The sequence below is a fragment of the Mizuhopecten yessoensis genome, unplaced genomic scaffold (assembly GCF_002113885.1).
Source record: "Mizuhopecten yessoensis strain PY_sf001 unplaced genomic scaffold, ASM211388v2 scaffold8143, whole genome shotgun sequence".
In the NCBI taxonomy this organism is placed as follows: Eukaryota; Metazoa; Mollusca; class Bivalvia; order Pectinida; family Pectinidae; genus Mizuhopecten; species Mizuhopecten yessoensis.
In genome coordinates, this window is record NW_018407400.1 from 53,550 (window position 1) to 71,318 (window position 17,769).

At 38.1% G+C, this 17,769-nt stretch overlaps 1 protein-coding gene across 2 annotated transcripts in view; it reads left to right on the top strand.

The window, feature by feature from the left end:
- The first annotated feature begins 216 nt into the window (after positions 1 to 216).
- Positions 217 to 17,769, top strand: part of LOC110455136 — a 47,140-nt gene continuing 29,587 nt past the window's right edge. Inside the window, exon 1 of one of the 2 annotated variants that reach the window (XR_002463420.1) lies at positions 217 to 430. Coding sequence is in view for 1 of the 2 variants with exons in the window: in XM_021505087.1 (XP_021360762.1) it covers positions 412 to 430 (19 nt within the window). In the remaining variant the exon portion in view is untranslated. The remainder of the gene's footprint in view (positions 431 to 17,769) is intronic. The other variant, XM_021505087.1, reaches the window with a different exon arrangement.

Consider the following 17,769-nt stretch of genomic DNA (forward strand, 5'->3'; position numbering starts at 1 on the left):
TAGTATGTATGTTGTGGTGATTAGTATTATGTTGTGGTGGTTAGTGTGTATGCTATTGTAACTGGTATGTATGTTATGGTGATTAGTATGTATGTTGTAGTGGTCAGTATGTATGTTGTTCTGGGCTGTATGTATGTCGTTGTGGGCTGTATGTATGTTATGGGTGTTTGTATGCTTTTGTGGTATGCGTGTTTGTTTTGTTGGTTTGTATGTATGCTGTAGTGGTAGGTATGTATATTGTGGTGTTCTGTTTGGTTTAAATTCTCCTCTTAATCGCAGTAGGGGTGCAATGTACCTGAATCGATTTGGCATGAACCCAACAAGTTAATCTTATCTATACACACATTTTAAGAAGCGTTTTTGTTCGAGAACGAAGTTTGACAACTAGATGTTCCGCTGACTGTCCTGTAGATGTCCACGCTTCCTACAGGTAGATATTTTTTATTACTTTTAAACACCTAATCAGTTAATTTACACGACGCCGAAACATATTCCTTTATATGAATTCACAAGATTCAAGAATTTTTATTTAATGTCGCATATTTAAAACAATGAAACATTAGCACTGTATTGTTATTCTTGCGACAATCATGAAGTATAACAAGTACTAATTGTAATGGGGGACCATTACAGACGTCCCCTTAAATGCCCCCATAGTCTACAACTACAATACACGTACTAAATTTTAGTGAAATAAAATAATTTCTCGATTGCGACCAATCAGAAGCCTCAGTGTAGTTGCTATGGCAACGAAACCTGTGCGATTGATTACGAAGTCCCTTAATACCCCAATATACCAATTTTCTTAAAAATATAAATATATATTAATTTCGACCAATCAGAGGCCAGGAAATGGCGGCCATTTTGTTGAATCATAAAATGCACATGGCAGTTGTTTTCGTAGTGCCATATAGCCATAGCATAGAGCCATTTTGTTAAATCACAAAACAAACACTGCAGTTGTATTTATAGTGCTATATTTCACCTATTCACCAAATTTCATCGAAATCGGACAGTATTTAAATTTTGACCAACCAGAGAAAAAAACCGGCGGCCATTTTGTTGAAATGTGAAATCTAAGCTACGGAAGTGATCATTGTCCATGGTACACCTACAGACTAAATTTGATCAAAATTGGAAAATATTTAAATTTCGACCAATCAGAAGAGAGGAAATCGGGGCCGAGTGATCGTTGTCCCATAATTCACCTATATTCCAAATTTGATCGAAGTCGGACAATGTTTAAATTTCGACCAATTAGAGGTCAGGAAAAGGCGGCCATTTTGTTTAATCACAAACCATATACAACTGAGGTGTTTGTTTGTTTAATCACAAAACAAACCGCAGTTGTATTCGTAGTGCCATACTACACCTATCCACCAAAGGATGGGGTAAATCAAGGTCAGCTTGCAGACCATTCCAAAATTTGAGGGGACTAAAATCACAAATAGACACTTTTTTTTAAAAAAGGCCTTGTTATTTTTTTCAAAGTTTCTTCATAATTTTGGTGTATTGCGTAACACTAAAGCAGCATATAATAATAATAGCTGAAAAGAGTAGCACATGGTTGATAAGTAGGTCACTGTGACCTTGTTATATATTGGCCTAATTATGTCAACAATTCTTCCTTTTTTGTTCTAAATACATATTAGAACCATATACTATCCTTACCAAATTGTATGTACAAGTATCTTAACCACATCTCAAGAATTGGGTTTCGAAAAGAATCGGGGAAGGAGTGGAAGTGTTGTAGAAGTAAGCGTTTTTTCTTTATATCTGCCTTTAAACCCTAATTCATAAGTACAGTTCACGGAATGTCTTCATTTTAGAATATGGGACAAGTTTCACCTCCAATGTCAGTAGATTACACATAACCGATTATGTTACATGTGCAGGTAAGTTTTTCCGCTGATCAGTCAGATACATGTATGCAAACAGATCTTTACTGTTGATAGACATTGAGTTGAACTGCTCCGAGTTGGTAACATCACGTGTATCCACATCTCTAGGTGTCACTTTAGTCACTGAACAAACAAATATTCCGTAGAGGGTTTGGTGTTACACATTCCATTCACCACGATGCTCTAAAACAGGCATGTCTTTTTGTTGGATGTTACACTTACTGTCCGAAGTAGAACCAACTGTCTCTGGGGCGTCAACTGTTGTTGGTCCAACCAACAACAGTCGGCGGTACCACAACCCCAGTCTGGTTTGCCCTGGTTATATCAACACACACTTGCTTTGTCCTCGCCTTTATATCTTTAGTACCCAAATAAAGACGTATCCGGTCAAGTAGCCACTGCTTTCGTCACTTTTTTTCTCGTGGCGAATCTGTGACGGCGGCTTGTGTTTACGTAGTGGGTTGTTGCAAGGCGTAGATACAAATGCAGTACCCGGTACCTTACTTTGGTCACAACTATTATCGATCCCGTAGTCCTTGTTACAATGAGATAACAATTTGGTCCATGTGATAGAAAATGACAAAGTCTGTCTATTCTCCTTAATAACATACGACGGAATCCAATAGTTGAATTCGACACTGTAACTATCAAGCACCTTAAGTAAATTGTCCGGAAGTAGCATGGTTGAAATTATAGCAGTTACTAGTTCAAATATCGATACATCTTACAGCACCGACATTACCACGTGTTCAGACCCAGGCATTCTGCACCTTCCTATCAACGGGGACACTCGCTTGCTGTGGTCCAACCAACAATAGTCGGCTGGAAATGTCACGAGACTACATCTTACGGGTTTGGATTCTCCACCATGTTGTGTAATTGACTCGCAGTACGATAAATGAACGACAAACCCTTATTCTTGCTTCGCTTTCATGTAGTTTATCTCAAACTTTCATCTAATTCGTATATCATCAACAGAATCTGGACAATAATTCCAGATACTTCTCGGGTGATCACAAAATATATATAACATATATATAACAGGACGTTAAACAAAATAAAACCAAACTAAATCGCAATATGGAAATATTGTGTTATAAGTTTGTGGTGCAATCAGAAATCGTAATTTTCATTTATATGTCATCATTGACGCACTGGTAATCATCCAACAGACGTTTTGAATACGAATATTATTATTCTCATTTTGTGTTAGAATACAGCAGAGGCCTTGAGTTAGATCCTTAGCAGAGACATTTGAATACAATTACTGTTTTTGTACGGTACTTGCGGTGAGTCAACAAAGACTATAGCGAATGTGGTAACCAGTCACTTAATTTTGTATCGAGCATTGTAGAAATGTCATACAGTGTTACATGTTCGTTTCTGTGTAAGATATTTACACACTGTACCATATACTTTAAGTTCGATTTAAAATAAAATAATGTTTTAAATGACCACTGTATTTACTTTTCTTGGTCTTGTTCTCCACGCTCTGTGGTAGGTCTGCCCCAAAACGAGAAATGTCTTCAAAGGCCGTTAAACAAAATGAACCCAAACTAAAACCAAATCAAATCTTGTCAAGAATAGGATATAGGAATAGGAGAAATGCAGGAACCATGATCATAGCCTAACAAGGTGTATCGCCCTCATAAGTTCATCTGGGATCATAGAAATTGGTTACCTGGAACATTTTCAAGCGAGAGTAAAACGATTTTGTATAAACTGAGCCCCAGGCCCCCCTTTGGGGCAGATGGGTGGGGCCTGATAGAGGAAATAAAGGGCAAATAAAGTAAAAATCCTTCTCCTTTTGAACTAATGATGGCATTCAATCAAACCTTAGGCTAGAGCATCTTTGGGCCAAGGGGATTCCGTTTTGTATAAAAGGAGGATATGCTCCCCGCTCTCTGGTGTAAAACATGGGAGTCCAAAAGGGGAGAGAGGAAACTGTTTCTCCTTCTGTACAAATGAGGGGATTTAAACCAAATGTGTTCTGAAGAGCAAGCTTAGGGGAAAAGGACTCAGTTACATATAAACTGAGTCAGTGGCCCCCTTTAGAGCAGATGGATGTGTCTCAATATAAGAAGTATAGGAAAACTTCTCCTTTGTACCAATGAAGGGATGTTAACCAAACCTGAGCTGTTCTAGAACATCTTTTAAATGATTTCTCCTTCTTTGTGAATAAAGGGATTAACATCGAATTTGTTATGGATCATCTTTAGGCAAAAAGGAATCAAATTTGTATAAATGGTGGTTGTGGCCCCCTCAAAATATGAATAACATTAAAAAACAAAATAAACAAATCTCAAAATGGTGGTTGTGGCCCCCTCAAAATATGAATAACATTAAAAAACAAAATAAACAAATTTCAAATTAAAACTGAGACTATAATACAACTATATCTATAGAGTTCTAATCTTTTGATAGACAGAAGAACGCTGTAACGTCTTTGTTCCGACCTCAGGCGGGGAGTTCCGACCAATAGGTCTGTTCGCCTACCCAGCAGCGTTCCCAAGTCCATTCTAAAGATAAACGAATTCTCCCTTTTTTGTACTCAAGTGTAACTCTGCTTCCATGTTCTGTTTAAAGACTCATGCATTTAAGTCCTCTTGTCCCATCGGCGTGACTTAAGTTAAGTTGACGCTGGTATGAGGAGAAGGCCAGCTGTGCTTCTGGACTTATAAAACGTTAGGTAAGGAATTTTTGAAATAATTAAATCTGAGTTGATACAACGAGATTTAGTTACTTATCAACAAAACATGGGGTAGCTACAATATTTGAATCAAACTTTCCAATAATCATTAAAGCAATAAAAGATACTTAAAACAAATATAATCAAATCGACACAGGTTAGTAATGCTTCAACGGCTATAAAAAGGATTCAGATGGAAATGACATATGACATCTACTTGGCAGTTGCGCCCCCCCCACACACACACATTCTCACAAACACACCCATAAATACGTACAAACACATCCCCTCCCACCCCCAACCATAACAAACTTTTTGGACACACAATTCGGCTCGGGTAGGATCGAAATTCACTCGAACCAACTCATAGAAAACATTTTTGCAATAATCAACTTTTGACATATAATCAATCAAAAGCGAACAGATCCTCTATCACGGCTTATTCAAACATATAAAGCGGAACAGAATCTAGCTCAGGTAGGATCGAAATATTTACAACCCGATAGCTCCCTGAAGACACCCCTTTCGCAGTAACATAAATTTCAATCCACGGTGTCCCGTGTAGGAGGGTCCAACCTGCACGTAAAAAGTCCCTCTGTGTATTGTCGAAAGAGTAGGCGCGTTAACGCCGACACAGAGGATAGGGATAGATTAGATTACATTTATTATCGTTGATTCGAAGGACTTCCAAAATATAGGAACAAAATAAAAAACAAAATAGAGTAGGATATAAAAAACGGACAGCCTGGATACGATACGCCCTCCTCCTAGACCAACGCCATGATATGATACGACCGGCGATCTCCCCATCCCTTTTTTATATCAGAAAAATTCCAATAAAACACATAAAGTATAAGCCCAACAACTTAAAGACCCCCATAAGACCAAATACTAACAACCAAAGCCGGGCCCTTAAGATATTTAACCATCCTACCAAGTTTGAAGAAAATCGGGTGACATTTGTTGCAGTTATTGCACGGAAACGAAGCGTGGCAGACAGACAGACAGACAGACAGACGAATAACCCAAATTAATAACCCCCGTCTCGGTGAAAGCGGGGGATAAAATGCAGGTGTGTGTCGTAAAGGACGACTAACGTGGGAGCCCCCTGTAGAACCGGTATTTTTTTCTACGAACTGGGGTCTGTATTCGTTCCTGTCTTTCTTCTTTATTTTCTATTTACTTTCTGTTTCAGGCGGTGTCTACCTAGGCACCCGTCCTCATATCACACTGGCTGTTGCCGGGACGTTAAACCCTAAACAAACAAATCATATAAATCATATATACAGTTACATACGTCAGTAGGAGAGGTAATTTGAAGGCGTTCATTTTGGCAAGTTATGATCCAGGAAACGTGACGAGCCGCACAGCTCTGAAGTCTGTTTTTCATCTGGTTTGCCGGTAAAACATTTCATTTTAATTTCAAAACATCAAGTCGAATTGGTAAGTATGGATAATGCAACATTTCTTGTTACACAACCAGTAAGTTTTTCTATGTGACCTTTCGATGACCAGTACGGAAAGAACTCTGTCACCTTTATCAGACATATGACCAGTGAAGCGTAAAATGTGTAGTTGTTGTCCACAAATCGATGTCTATGAAGATATCAATGATTGCTTTTTCTAGTTCCGAACTACGATTACTTTGTAAGATAAGATAACCATTCTCCTAATATTTTAACATTGTGGCCCTTTCGAAGTAAAGTTCGGTAACGTTATTTGAAATTTGCATTATCACGTCCTCCAAATTTTTTCAGAAAGTACTGTGATTTTTCTGAAATTTCACATGAAGGTTCAGTAGCCCCTAGTTGTGCATATCAAATGTTGGGACTAATCAGAAAACAAAGATGGCTGATTAAGCTTGTAAGCGCTATTTTTCCGAAAGGGTCCGGAGGATCTCGTCACGGAAACGTAGCGCGTTCAAATTCCCGTTAACAACCACCAGAGGCGTTCTCCCGTTGGCTGTGATGCCGCCCCAAATCATAATGCTGCCTCCGCCGAAAGAACGTCGTTGTACCACACACGCGTCACGGAAACGTCCTCCAGCGCGACGATACACTCTGGAACGGCCGTCACTACTATCCAGGTGGACTCGCGACTCGTCCGTAAACAAAATGCCTGCCCAATCCCGTCGAGTAAATCGCAGATCCCTATTGCACTAGTCCAGACGTGCTACACGATGACGTGACAGAAGAACTGGGCGGATTGCAGGACGTCGCGGATGGATAGCTCGTTCACGCAATCGGTTCCGTACAGTTCTAGGGCTTATTGGTAGCAACCAAGGGATTGTCCGTGCAGTCAAACTTGCCGTTTGGAAGCAATTTCTCAAATGGACAAGCCGAATACGGTTGTCCTGTTGACGTGACGTCACACATGGACGTCCCGCACGAGGTTGATCGCCGACGTGGCCAAACTGTTGATGTCGTCTCCACAAATCCCGGTTTGTGTTTCGATGGACATAAAAACGTGTAGAGGCAACGGCTTGGCCCGTACCAGCTTGAAGCATACAAATAATCCGGAGGCGGTCATTTTCATTGAGCCTCGGCATAGCATTAATCACAAATTAAAACGTTATAATGCTGTTTTTTACTGTTCACTGGTCTCAACAGAGTGACCCAACAGTTGAAAAGTAAACTTTCATTGTCGAATTGGATGGCTGGACGAGAAAAACGTGCAAACTGGTCAACGCATATATAGAGCAAACTGCACGGGAAAACCTGTTAAAGACACACGGATAGTCACACGGATAGTGTGTATGTGTCATACTCGGTCATGTGTGTGAATTTTCATGTATATACAGTTGGTAATACATGTTCTATAACAATTCTCCGCATGCAGTTTTTTTCCCGCTAGTATATATTGGCCTGTACGGACTTTTATATGTGCGTACGAGAAAGTATACCTCAAATCGACACTATGAACCAAACGACCTAGGTATTTAAATGAACTTTATACAAACTGTCGATTCGTTTTATTTGTATTGATTATCACGCATAACGTATTAGCTTTAGCCTAACATGTTACGGGGTCAATACAGATACAAATGACTATTGCCGTATATTTCAAACCAAGGAAACAGGAAACAAGTGCTATAAATGCCCAAATAACCACAAAATAAAGAGATTTCCGCGGTAATAGCGTCAACTTTAATGTATATGGACATATGTTTCGGGATTGAAACTCTGTGTTTCCCGGCTGCTGTCTGTATACAGCACCATGCTCGTTTACCTCGAAGATATCCGAATCGGCGCGTCGATTTACCCAATACAACCCAATACAAACGTCGATGTACTCAATACAACCCAATACAAGTGTCGATTTACCCAATACAACACAAAACAATACAAGTTCCGATCATGAATGTTGTACGAAACCGGTTTTTTTTACAACGTCGTCGTTTTGTAATTACTTCACTCAAGCTAGATCACATTCACTAAGCACCTATAATTCACTAACAAGGTCAGATGTCGTCCTTTAGTTATACAATGGTTGGAGGATCCAGAATAAAGTTCTCCTGTTTTCCGTAGCTCCTATAGAATGGATATGTACCTTCGGACTCCAGTCACCCATCCTAACATTCTGATATATAACTTGTAACACAGTATACAATGAAGCTACCTCGACCCTATGCCCAGGATAGCTAAGTAACATATTATAAACGGTAATCAAAAAATATATGAACACCGGTATTGTACCAACAACAATAAAATAATGGAAAAATAAATGTACAACATGAAAAATGTCAACAACCTCGACCCTATGCCCAGGTTATCCTTCCTATTGTATAGAATTAACGCCATTGATATATAACTTGTAACGGAATATACGGTTAAGCTACCTCGACCCTATGCCCAGGATAGCTTAGTAACATGTTATAAATGATAATTAAAAAATATTTGAACACCAGTATCGTTTTAACAACCATAAAATAATGAAAATATAAATGTACAACATGGAGAATATCAGCAACCTCGACCCTATGCCCAGGTTATCCTTCCTATAGTACATAAGCTATGTGGTTATGGTTATCATATTGATGTAAACATGTACCTTACGACCAGATTATGTAACCCATCGTATTGTTACTATGACCCGTATATTTAAGATGTGTAAGCTGCCAAAAATCAACTCTATGCCTAACCTAACAGCTATTGTATAGCACTGGGTAGATCAAACAAAGTAGGTAAGCGTATGTAACGTTTGAAAGCAAGAGATTTCCACCTACCCATTTGCTGAATTTCTTCGTCAGAGACGCCCGTAGCAGCCGCTGTGCTGGCTGCCCCTATTCGAAAACTGTGACTAGTGTACCGCTGTGGTTGAAAACCCGCCCATATGAGAGAATTGCGAAGGCAAGAAGAGAAGAATTGGTATGAGACGTGAATATTACCAGGAAAGGTAAACAGGGGACCTGGTAAGGTACCGCGGAGTTGGGTATACTGATGTACAGCAGCGACTGGGCAGGTGGAAAGCTCATTCTGTTTAGCATGAATGGCTAGAACAACGGGGCGAATGTTGTAGTTGCCCTTAAAGGAGTTAAACGTTAATTCCAATGATGCCGGCTTTGAACCAGCCATAGAGATTTGAATGTCCTCAAACTGTAAAACATGTGCTTTTGATTTGTTTAGGGCGATTTCCCCTACCCGTAAAAAAGCATGAAAGGCAAGTAGGTACATGGCTTTTAGCATACAGGCTTGATAGTGGGAAACAGCTGTATGAGGTAATGACTGAACAAGTTTTTGTAAAATTGATGGTGTAATAGGTAACCTGGAGTCTGGACGGTATGAACCCCTTTGGATTGCAGTTACCAACTTTTTAACCACAAAAGATTGGGTAGGGTCAGTGTGACCAGCCAGGCGGTTGATATAACCAATGGCTGCAATATACGTACAAATGGTTGACGTAGCAAATTGTTGCTGGTGTAGATGTGCAATAAAATACACTAATGTGCCTACTGTGGTAGGCAAACATGTTTGGAGATGTGATGTGCTGACTACAAATTGTTGGAGGGAATTAAAAGCCCGTTTGTACAATGCCTGAGATTGTGGAGCCAGCGCATTCATCAACAGGTCTTGGACATGTGTTCCTAGATGGTCAAGAGATTGTCTGGGATACCTGTAGCCTCCTTGTCCATCTGAGGAGCCCTGCGACGAAAACTGTCTACCTGTAAACGAGACAGATGATCAGCCAGAATGTTCTTTTTACCCATAATGTGCTCTGCGCAAAACATGAAATTCAACTGTAATGACTTAACTACTAATTTTCTAACAAGCCGCATAATAGTGGGGTCCTTGCTGGTATGGCTAGTAAGAACAGCTACAACAGCTGAATTGTCACAATGAAACAGAACACATTTGTTCTTGAGGGAATCCCCCCATAGCTGTACAGCTAGTACTATCGGAAAAAGCTCCTTAATGTTGATGTGGTACCCCTGTAATGGTTGTGGCCACGCTCCGAAAAACCATTGTGTACCTAAAACTGCGCCAAAACCTAGCCCACTAGCATCTGTATAAAAATGTAAGTGACAGGAAGACTCCCAGATGTCAGGTAGAAATATGGAAACACCATTGTAAGAATGGATGAATTCCTGCCATGCCCTTATATCCGCTCTAGCCTCTTTGTTGAGTCGGATATGATGATGAGGTTTGGTTAAACCTTTGGTTAGATCTATCAACCGTCTTAAAAAGGGGCGACCCGGACAGACTACAGAACAAGCAAAATTGAGCAAACCAATCAATGACTGAAGTTCCTGTAGGGTAACTTTTTGCTTTTGACAGAATTGTGCCAAAAGAAGGTGTATCTTTTCTAGTTTATCCCTAGGGAGCCTAGCCTCCATCTGAATACTATCAAGTTCGATACCCAGAAATGTGATAGTTGTACAGGGTGTAACCGTTTTACTATGTTTGATTGGAATACCTGATTTTTGGCATAATTGTAAAAACTTGTCTAAATCTGTTTGGCATTTTGTTGATTTTTTTGGTGCTATAAAGAGGAAATCATCTAAAACGTGAACAATGCCTGCTGCCTGTAATTTTGTTTCCAAGATCCAATGGAGTGCTGTGCTGAATGTCTCAAAAAGACGACATGATATGGAACAACCCATTGGTAAGGTTTTGTCATGATAAAAATATTCCCCAATTTTCATGCCTAATAAACTGTAGTCTTCAGGATGTATAGGTAAAATACGAAATGCATTTTCAATGTCTGTTTTCGCTAGCAGTGCCCCCTTACCAAAATATTTGATCAGGCCAATCGCATCTGAAATGGTTTGGTATTTGACAGAGACATCTTCAGGGGCAATATTGTCATTAATCGAAAGACCTTGCGGAAAAGAGAGGTGATGGATTAATCGAAATGCATTTGGTTCTTTTTTAGGGACGATGCCTAATGGGGAAATTTGTAAGTTTGAAAATGGGGGGCTCATAAACGGACCTGCAATTCTGCCGGCCTTAAGTTCTTGTTCAAGTTTTTGTATCAGCACTGTTGAATTATCTCGTGCTGATCTTAAATTGTCCGACTCCCTATATTGTCGTAAACCCTTGTATTGTAACCGAAAACCATATTTAAAACCATGTTCTAGAAATTGAACTTGAATTGTATTGTACCCTTCCCCCCACTGAAGTCAGCTCCCTTCCTACATTGTTGAGGACCATGCTGTCCTCCACATTTTGAGCATGCATGGAGGAACTTGCAGTTGGACCCTCTCGAGCATATTCCAGTTTTGAGGAAATCCCAACATTTTCCTTTTTGGAACATGTTGGGGTTGTTAGCAGGAAAGGGCTGTTGAGCTGTGTGTTGTGAAGCCTTTTGGACAGACTTTAATCCGATACCCAGTGCCTGCATATAGAGCTCGTTATTGAGCTCATCCCATGGCATGGCTTGGTTGACCTGAAGCCATTTTCGGAAATTATTATCGTAAAACATAGCGGCAGCAAAACCCGACCGTCTGGACAATGTTTGGATTGTGTCAGCATATTTCAAAAGACTGACAGTTTGAGTGGGGTGTGCCTGAACATAAACCGAAACGAAAATGTGGAAGGCTTGGACCCATTGTTCAGTGGTTTTAATTTGGATTTTTTTTGTATTGGGTACCAAAGATAGGTTGTTTCCCTGAACTTGAAGCTGGAATTGATCAGGGTGCGATTTGGTGGAGAGCAATGCCCCAAATTCCACAAATTCATTGCACATAATTTTGGCTTTAATTTTGGAATCTAAGTGCACGTCCAGAGGTCGGGAAATGCTACTGTAAGCAGGAGTATGGGGTAAACATGTATCTGTACCTGTAAAACCTGCAACTGCATTTTGGATGGGTGAATGGAGACTGTAGGGGTCCAGGACTGGTGGAGTTGTTTGTAGGGAAGTAGACGGCAGTAGTTGTCTGGTTGGTAGATTGGAGGCAGTAGGTGTTGCTAAAACAGATGGCTGCAAGGGCCTGGTTGAGGATTGTTGTGCACAGGCTGCAGTAGCAGAATGAGGTAATGTCACCCATGAGGCCGGCATATTTGTAGCCTGTGACTGATTGGTAGAGGAGGATTGCTCTAAACCTGCTGTGGTACCCGAATGTGTAGGTAGTGGCATAGTTGGGGCTGTCATATTTGATGACTGTGGCCCTTGTGGAGTGAAAGTTACACCCTTCTCCATCATGAGCCGCAAAACCTCTGCAGCTATGTCGCTGGTAGAAGGGAATGCAGGGGCCGGCCGGACAGCTGCATCATTCTGTGTTTGTTCCCCCTCAGTCTGCGTAGGAAGTGCAGGTTCAACCTCTGAAGGGTTTTGTCGTCGCCGTGTAGAAACGACCCTATGGTTTATAGCCGCCCTTCGCCTAGAACGGCGTATAGGGCCCATGGAGCCTGGAATAGTAAACGTAGAAGGCAAGCTATGTTCCCATAAAATACATATGTGAAGATCAGTTGAAGATCAGGATTTTTAACAACTGACTCACAGTTGAGTCACGAGGCAGGAAGACTGAATAGCGCTCAGTAATAGTTTCAGGTACTCAAATATATTGTTTTGTAATACTTTTACTGCAGCAGGATGCAATTGACGTCATTTTACCCTTATATATAGCTTTAACATTTTCAAGTTTCCATGATGCTGTGATATGTCCAAGCTCCATGGTTTTGTTAAATAGTAATGTTAGTGGATGTGATATTGAGTTATTGATATTGGTGTTAGGGTTCTCACTTACTTTAGGACATGAATTAAATCAGGCCATGCTGGTTTCTTATCATTTAGTAGATTTTGTTGGTCGATTACATCTTGTTCAATTTTTTTTTCTAATTGAAAAAGATACATATTCAAAGTAGGTGGCAGTGGGTCAAGATTAGTAGAGGACGTTGAAAATAAGGTTAAGTAATCAGTTAGTGTACTACCTTTATCTGTAGGATGTTTGAGAGATACACAACTAAATAGAAAGAATGTTTGTTAATTTATTATTAAAATTTGATAAAACTTTGCTATTTTCGATCGCTTATCACTCAGTGATCTTTGTATTGTTTTTCAGATTGTATTTTTCGTTTTCCTTTTGGTTTCAATGGTTTCATTTCTGATATTTCTATATTTACTCCGGTGGCCCTGACTCTTAGTTACTTTTACTTTTATGTGGATCCTATTTTTTGTCTTAGTTTTAATAAGTTTTATTTGTTTGTTAATATTGTTGGTGAGTATTTGGTTAAACTCTCATGTCGTGAGTTTGTCGTTAAGTCAATATCTTTTACTGATCTATTCATTTTGTCAAAAGCAGCATTACCATTACGTCCTTGTCTGAATGAATACAGTAGTGTTTGTCAATAATATTGTTAAGTTCTCAAAATGTATCATAAAAGGTTGAATAAAAAGGTGAAATTAAGGTCAACGCGAACGTTAAGGCACCATGATATTTATTGCATCTTTGCAACTAACGATTATGATTATGATAAAACAAGCATTCAAAAGCATTTTAAAGGGTTTATTTGCAACACTTTCAAAACCAAGACGGATGTGCACACAAATCTTTAGCGTCTAATGCAATTCACCAAAATCAATTGTTCGTTTGGTAATCGACTTCCGAGATGAATAAGTACTTAATTTCAAGGCCAATACATTCCTATTTAAGTGGCAAAAATGTTCCTTGACACAGACAATTTGTAAATGGAAATCATTGGAACACACATTAAACCCTAGGGCAATATTCAAGGTCACAGGGGTCAAATATGTTTAAAACTTTAAACAACTTCTTCTGAATAACCAAAATGCCCAGGGGAATGATATTTGGCCAGTAGCATGCTGAGATAAAGGGCTACAAAGTTTGTTCAAATAAATGACCTTCATCTATATTCAAGGTCACTGGTGTCAGATGTCTTTAAAATCTTCAAACAACTTCTTCTCAATAACCAAAAGGCCCAGGGTACTGATATTGGGCCTGTAGCATGCTGGGATGAAGGACTATCAAGTTTGTTCAACTGAATGACCTTGACCAACTTTCAAGGTCACAGGGGTCAAATGTCGTAAAATCTTCAAGCGACTTCTTTTCAATAAGCAAAAGGGCCAGGGTACTGAAATTGGGCCTGTAGCATGCTGGGATGAAGGACTACCATGTTAGTTCAAATGAATGACCTTGATCCACTTTCAACCTAATGTCCTTGTTCGACAATCAAGGTCAGAGGCGTCATATGTTTAAATCTTTTAATAGGTTCTTATGAAATCTTAAGATTACAAGTGTTAGATTAATAACAGGTGAGCGATGCAGGCCCATTGGGCCTCTTGTTGTATGTTCACTTTAGAGGGCCTGGGGATGGATATTCAAATGTATTTGGAAGATCCAAGGTGGTAGGTTTCTGGTTTCAACAAATTTTATTGTATTTACAAAAGGATTAGACAACAGGCAGTGCCTATATTAGTCTTCTCCTGAAACGGTACAACATATATATATTTACAAAGAATAATAGGATATATTTACAAAATTATCGATAATTAATTACATACTGAAATAGATGGACATTTATATGGAAAATATGTATATCTGTTTGAATTAATGATATGGCTGAATGTTTAAACTACACACACTAATAACAAGGCTAACACCTCTACCAGTGGCGTAGATGACTAGTTCATTTTCGTTGTTATGGAACAAGTACAAGTACTGTGTCACTGGCAACATACATACTTCTAAACACACCCACACACATACACGCATTCACAGAGCATATTGATATAACGGGAAGTATTAAATAACAAGAGGCTCATGGGCCTTAACGGTCACCTGATATATTTATACAGAGAGTTGATATTGTTTTTAACATGAACAGAAATATCATTCAAAGTGACAAAAAAACAATAAAACCACCTTATTCAATATCTAGCATACAGATTTCAGACTAAAAAGGATTTGAAACTAGCACCTCTGATTCTAAACAAGGAAAACGAAGCTAGGTAACACACTGACTCCTTTGAGCCCCACCCTACAGCCCTTGGGGGTAGGGCTGGCTCAAAATTTTCAAAGTATCAAACTGTCAATTCAAGGTTATAATTCCAATCAAGTTATTAGCATGTAATATTCAAAGTATCATTTGCCATTATAAACCATAATAAATTTTGCCCTCCTTCCCCAGGGGGTAAACGTGAGACCCTAGGGTCATAAACCTTAAGACCCTTCCATCTATGAAGAGTATTTGATTCTACCAAATCTGGGTCTTGAGAAGAAGATTTTTGAAATTTCAGTCAATTCGACCCTTTTTGGCCCCACCCATCAGTCCCTGAGGGTCAGTCAGGGCTGATATGTGCTTATTATCAAACTGCTACCTAATACTGATAAATTTAGCTGTGTATGTTGTCATGATTCTTCCAAGTAACACTTTTAACGAGTCCTTATACATCTGATCTTCATCACTGGAAGGTACAAAATTATCCCAAGTCACTTCATCAATCTTTTGCAGACAGGAAGTGTCATCCAAATGGTCTGTTTTAATTCTGTCAAAGATGAAATCTGATGCAAAAAAATGGTAATCTTTATTTTTGTTGTCCATCCGAATGTCATTTGTGGTAACATAGATATCCAAATCATCACCATTGATTTTGCCATCTTTTCATTGGTTCACTTTCTCTATGATGCAAAAGTCAGAGTAGTCTGAAAAGTCTTTCAATAAGTTCCGTTTTGTTTCGTGGGATAACGTAACATGGACCTGGTTCAGCCTTTCCAATAGCTAAAATGTGTTAAAATGCATAGTAATGCATTGGTCAAACAATGAAATTTGAATTTAACATCAATTTTAAACAAGTCATTAATATTATTTGATAAAATCATGTGTCTTTATCCTGATAATGGAAATTTTAAACTGAAACTGTATTGAAAATTCACATTTAATAAGGTGTATTACCTACATATAATCTAAATCAAATTTATCATTTAACACAATGAAATTAAAATGAATGTTGATACACTCTTTTCTCATTCAACATGCAGCAACTTGCTGCAAGATATCTATAACATACTTGTTCAAATAAAAAAAATGTTACATGTATGGTTCCCTCTTACTACAGTAGTAATATGCAAGAAAATTGAGGAATTATTTTACTTTTAAATTTTCTTACCAATCATTTTTTTCACAAAATACAGCAGTCCTTAACAAAAACGACACCTAGAAATTAATAAAACAAATGTAAACATTATGAAACACATCACATGTACATGTGTAGTTAAGGTCATTGGAGTGTTTTAATAAACGGAAACAGGAAGTACATCCCTAGTTGAAAATCCAATGTAGGGAGACAGTATCACAATTTCCGCAAATTCTAATGTTTAATATTAAACTGATGAATATTGTATGTTTATTATTGATAGAAACAGCGTGTTCTCTCAATATTAAAGTATTTCAAACAATCCAGGCATTAATTCAGGTTTTTTTTATCATTGAGTCACGTGTGTCCATTTTTCTGTACTTCGTGAACCCGGCTACCTATTTCACTAATGTGAAGTTTTTTAAGAACGATAACTCTTACCTGCAATTACTTTGTATATGGTTTTATCATAAAATGTCAATTTTTATATCGTGTATAGAGAATTGATTTTACACAATATCAGCATTTATTAAATTGATATACATTAATGCAATACTAATATATGTCAGTATCATTTTTATTGACATTATTTTGTAAAAATATTGTGTCTTTCATTTTTTTTTTTCAAAATTCACTCCTTTTTACATAAATTTCCATTTAAAATCCTTAAAATTCTGACAACCTATATTTTGTTTGTGGCAGAAAATTTTCTTAACTTTAAAGCAATATAACTACAAAATTTGAAGAAATTCTACTGAGAAATGGTGACACAATCCTATTACCTTAATGCAATAAAATTGGTTGGTTTAGGTAACTGTGACAAAACCAAAGTTAGACGATCCAAAATTAATTACATTTCTTGATAACTACTGACTAATTTTAATGTTGCTTGCCTTTACATGTACATGTACTGTAGTTGAAAAACTTCAAAACATGGGGTAGAAATAAGGAATAGTGTCAGCTGACCTGGCCCAAAGGGCCCGTAGAATATAAAATATACAGGTCCTTCTGTAGACCATACAATTTCATATCCTACAATGAATGGGATAATATCCACCATTACAATTTACATTCATCATACAATTTATTCATTCACTGACAATTTACAGACATTATTGCACTCCTCATACATTATAGGCATACCATTTGTATAATATACACTTAACATTCACCGTACAATTCATCATACAATGCAATAAAGCACTGACATTATAAACACTATTATATACTAAGACACTATATCCTGATACATTATATTCATATCATACTATCAAGTATTATGCTTCTCATATCATACAATTACACTGTGTAACCAACAGTATTACAGTTATTACACCATACAGTATTTCATGCATCATACAAGGGTATACCTGGTAGTATAAATTACACTGACATTACAGACATTATAATCATCAGTAACATAATAGAGGTATTACCCTTCTCTAATTACTGCAGTATGCATTGTTGGTATGTATATTTATATATATATATATGGGGCAAATAAGTAATTTCAACAGTGTGGACAAGTTTAGTTTGTCAAATTTTCGGAGCGATCTGCTCCTTTATAAAGACACAGTGAAACAAATCAGTTACATGTACATACATCATATTACAAGAAGATAGAACTGATATACTATCATTGAAAAT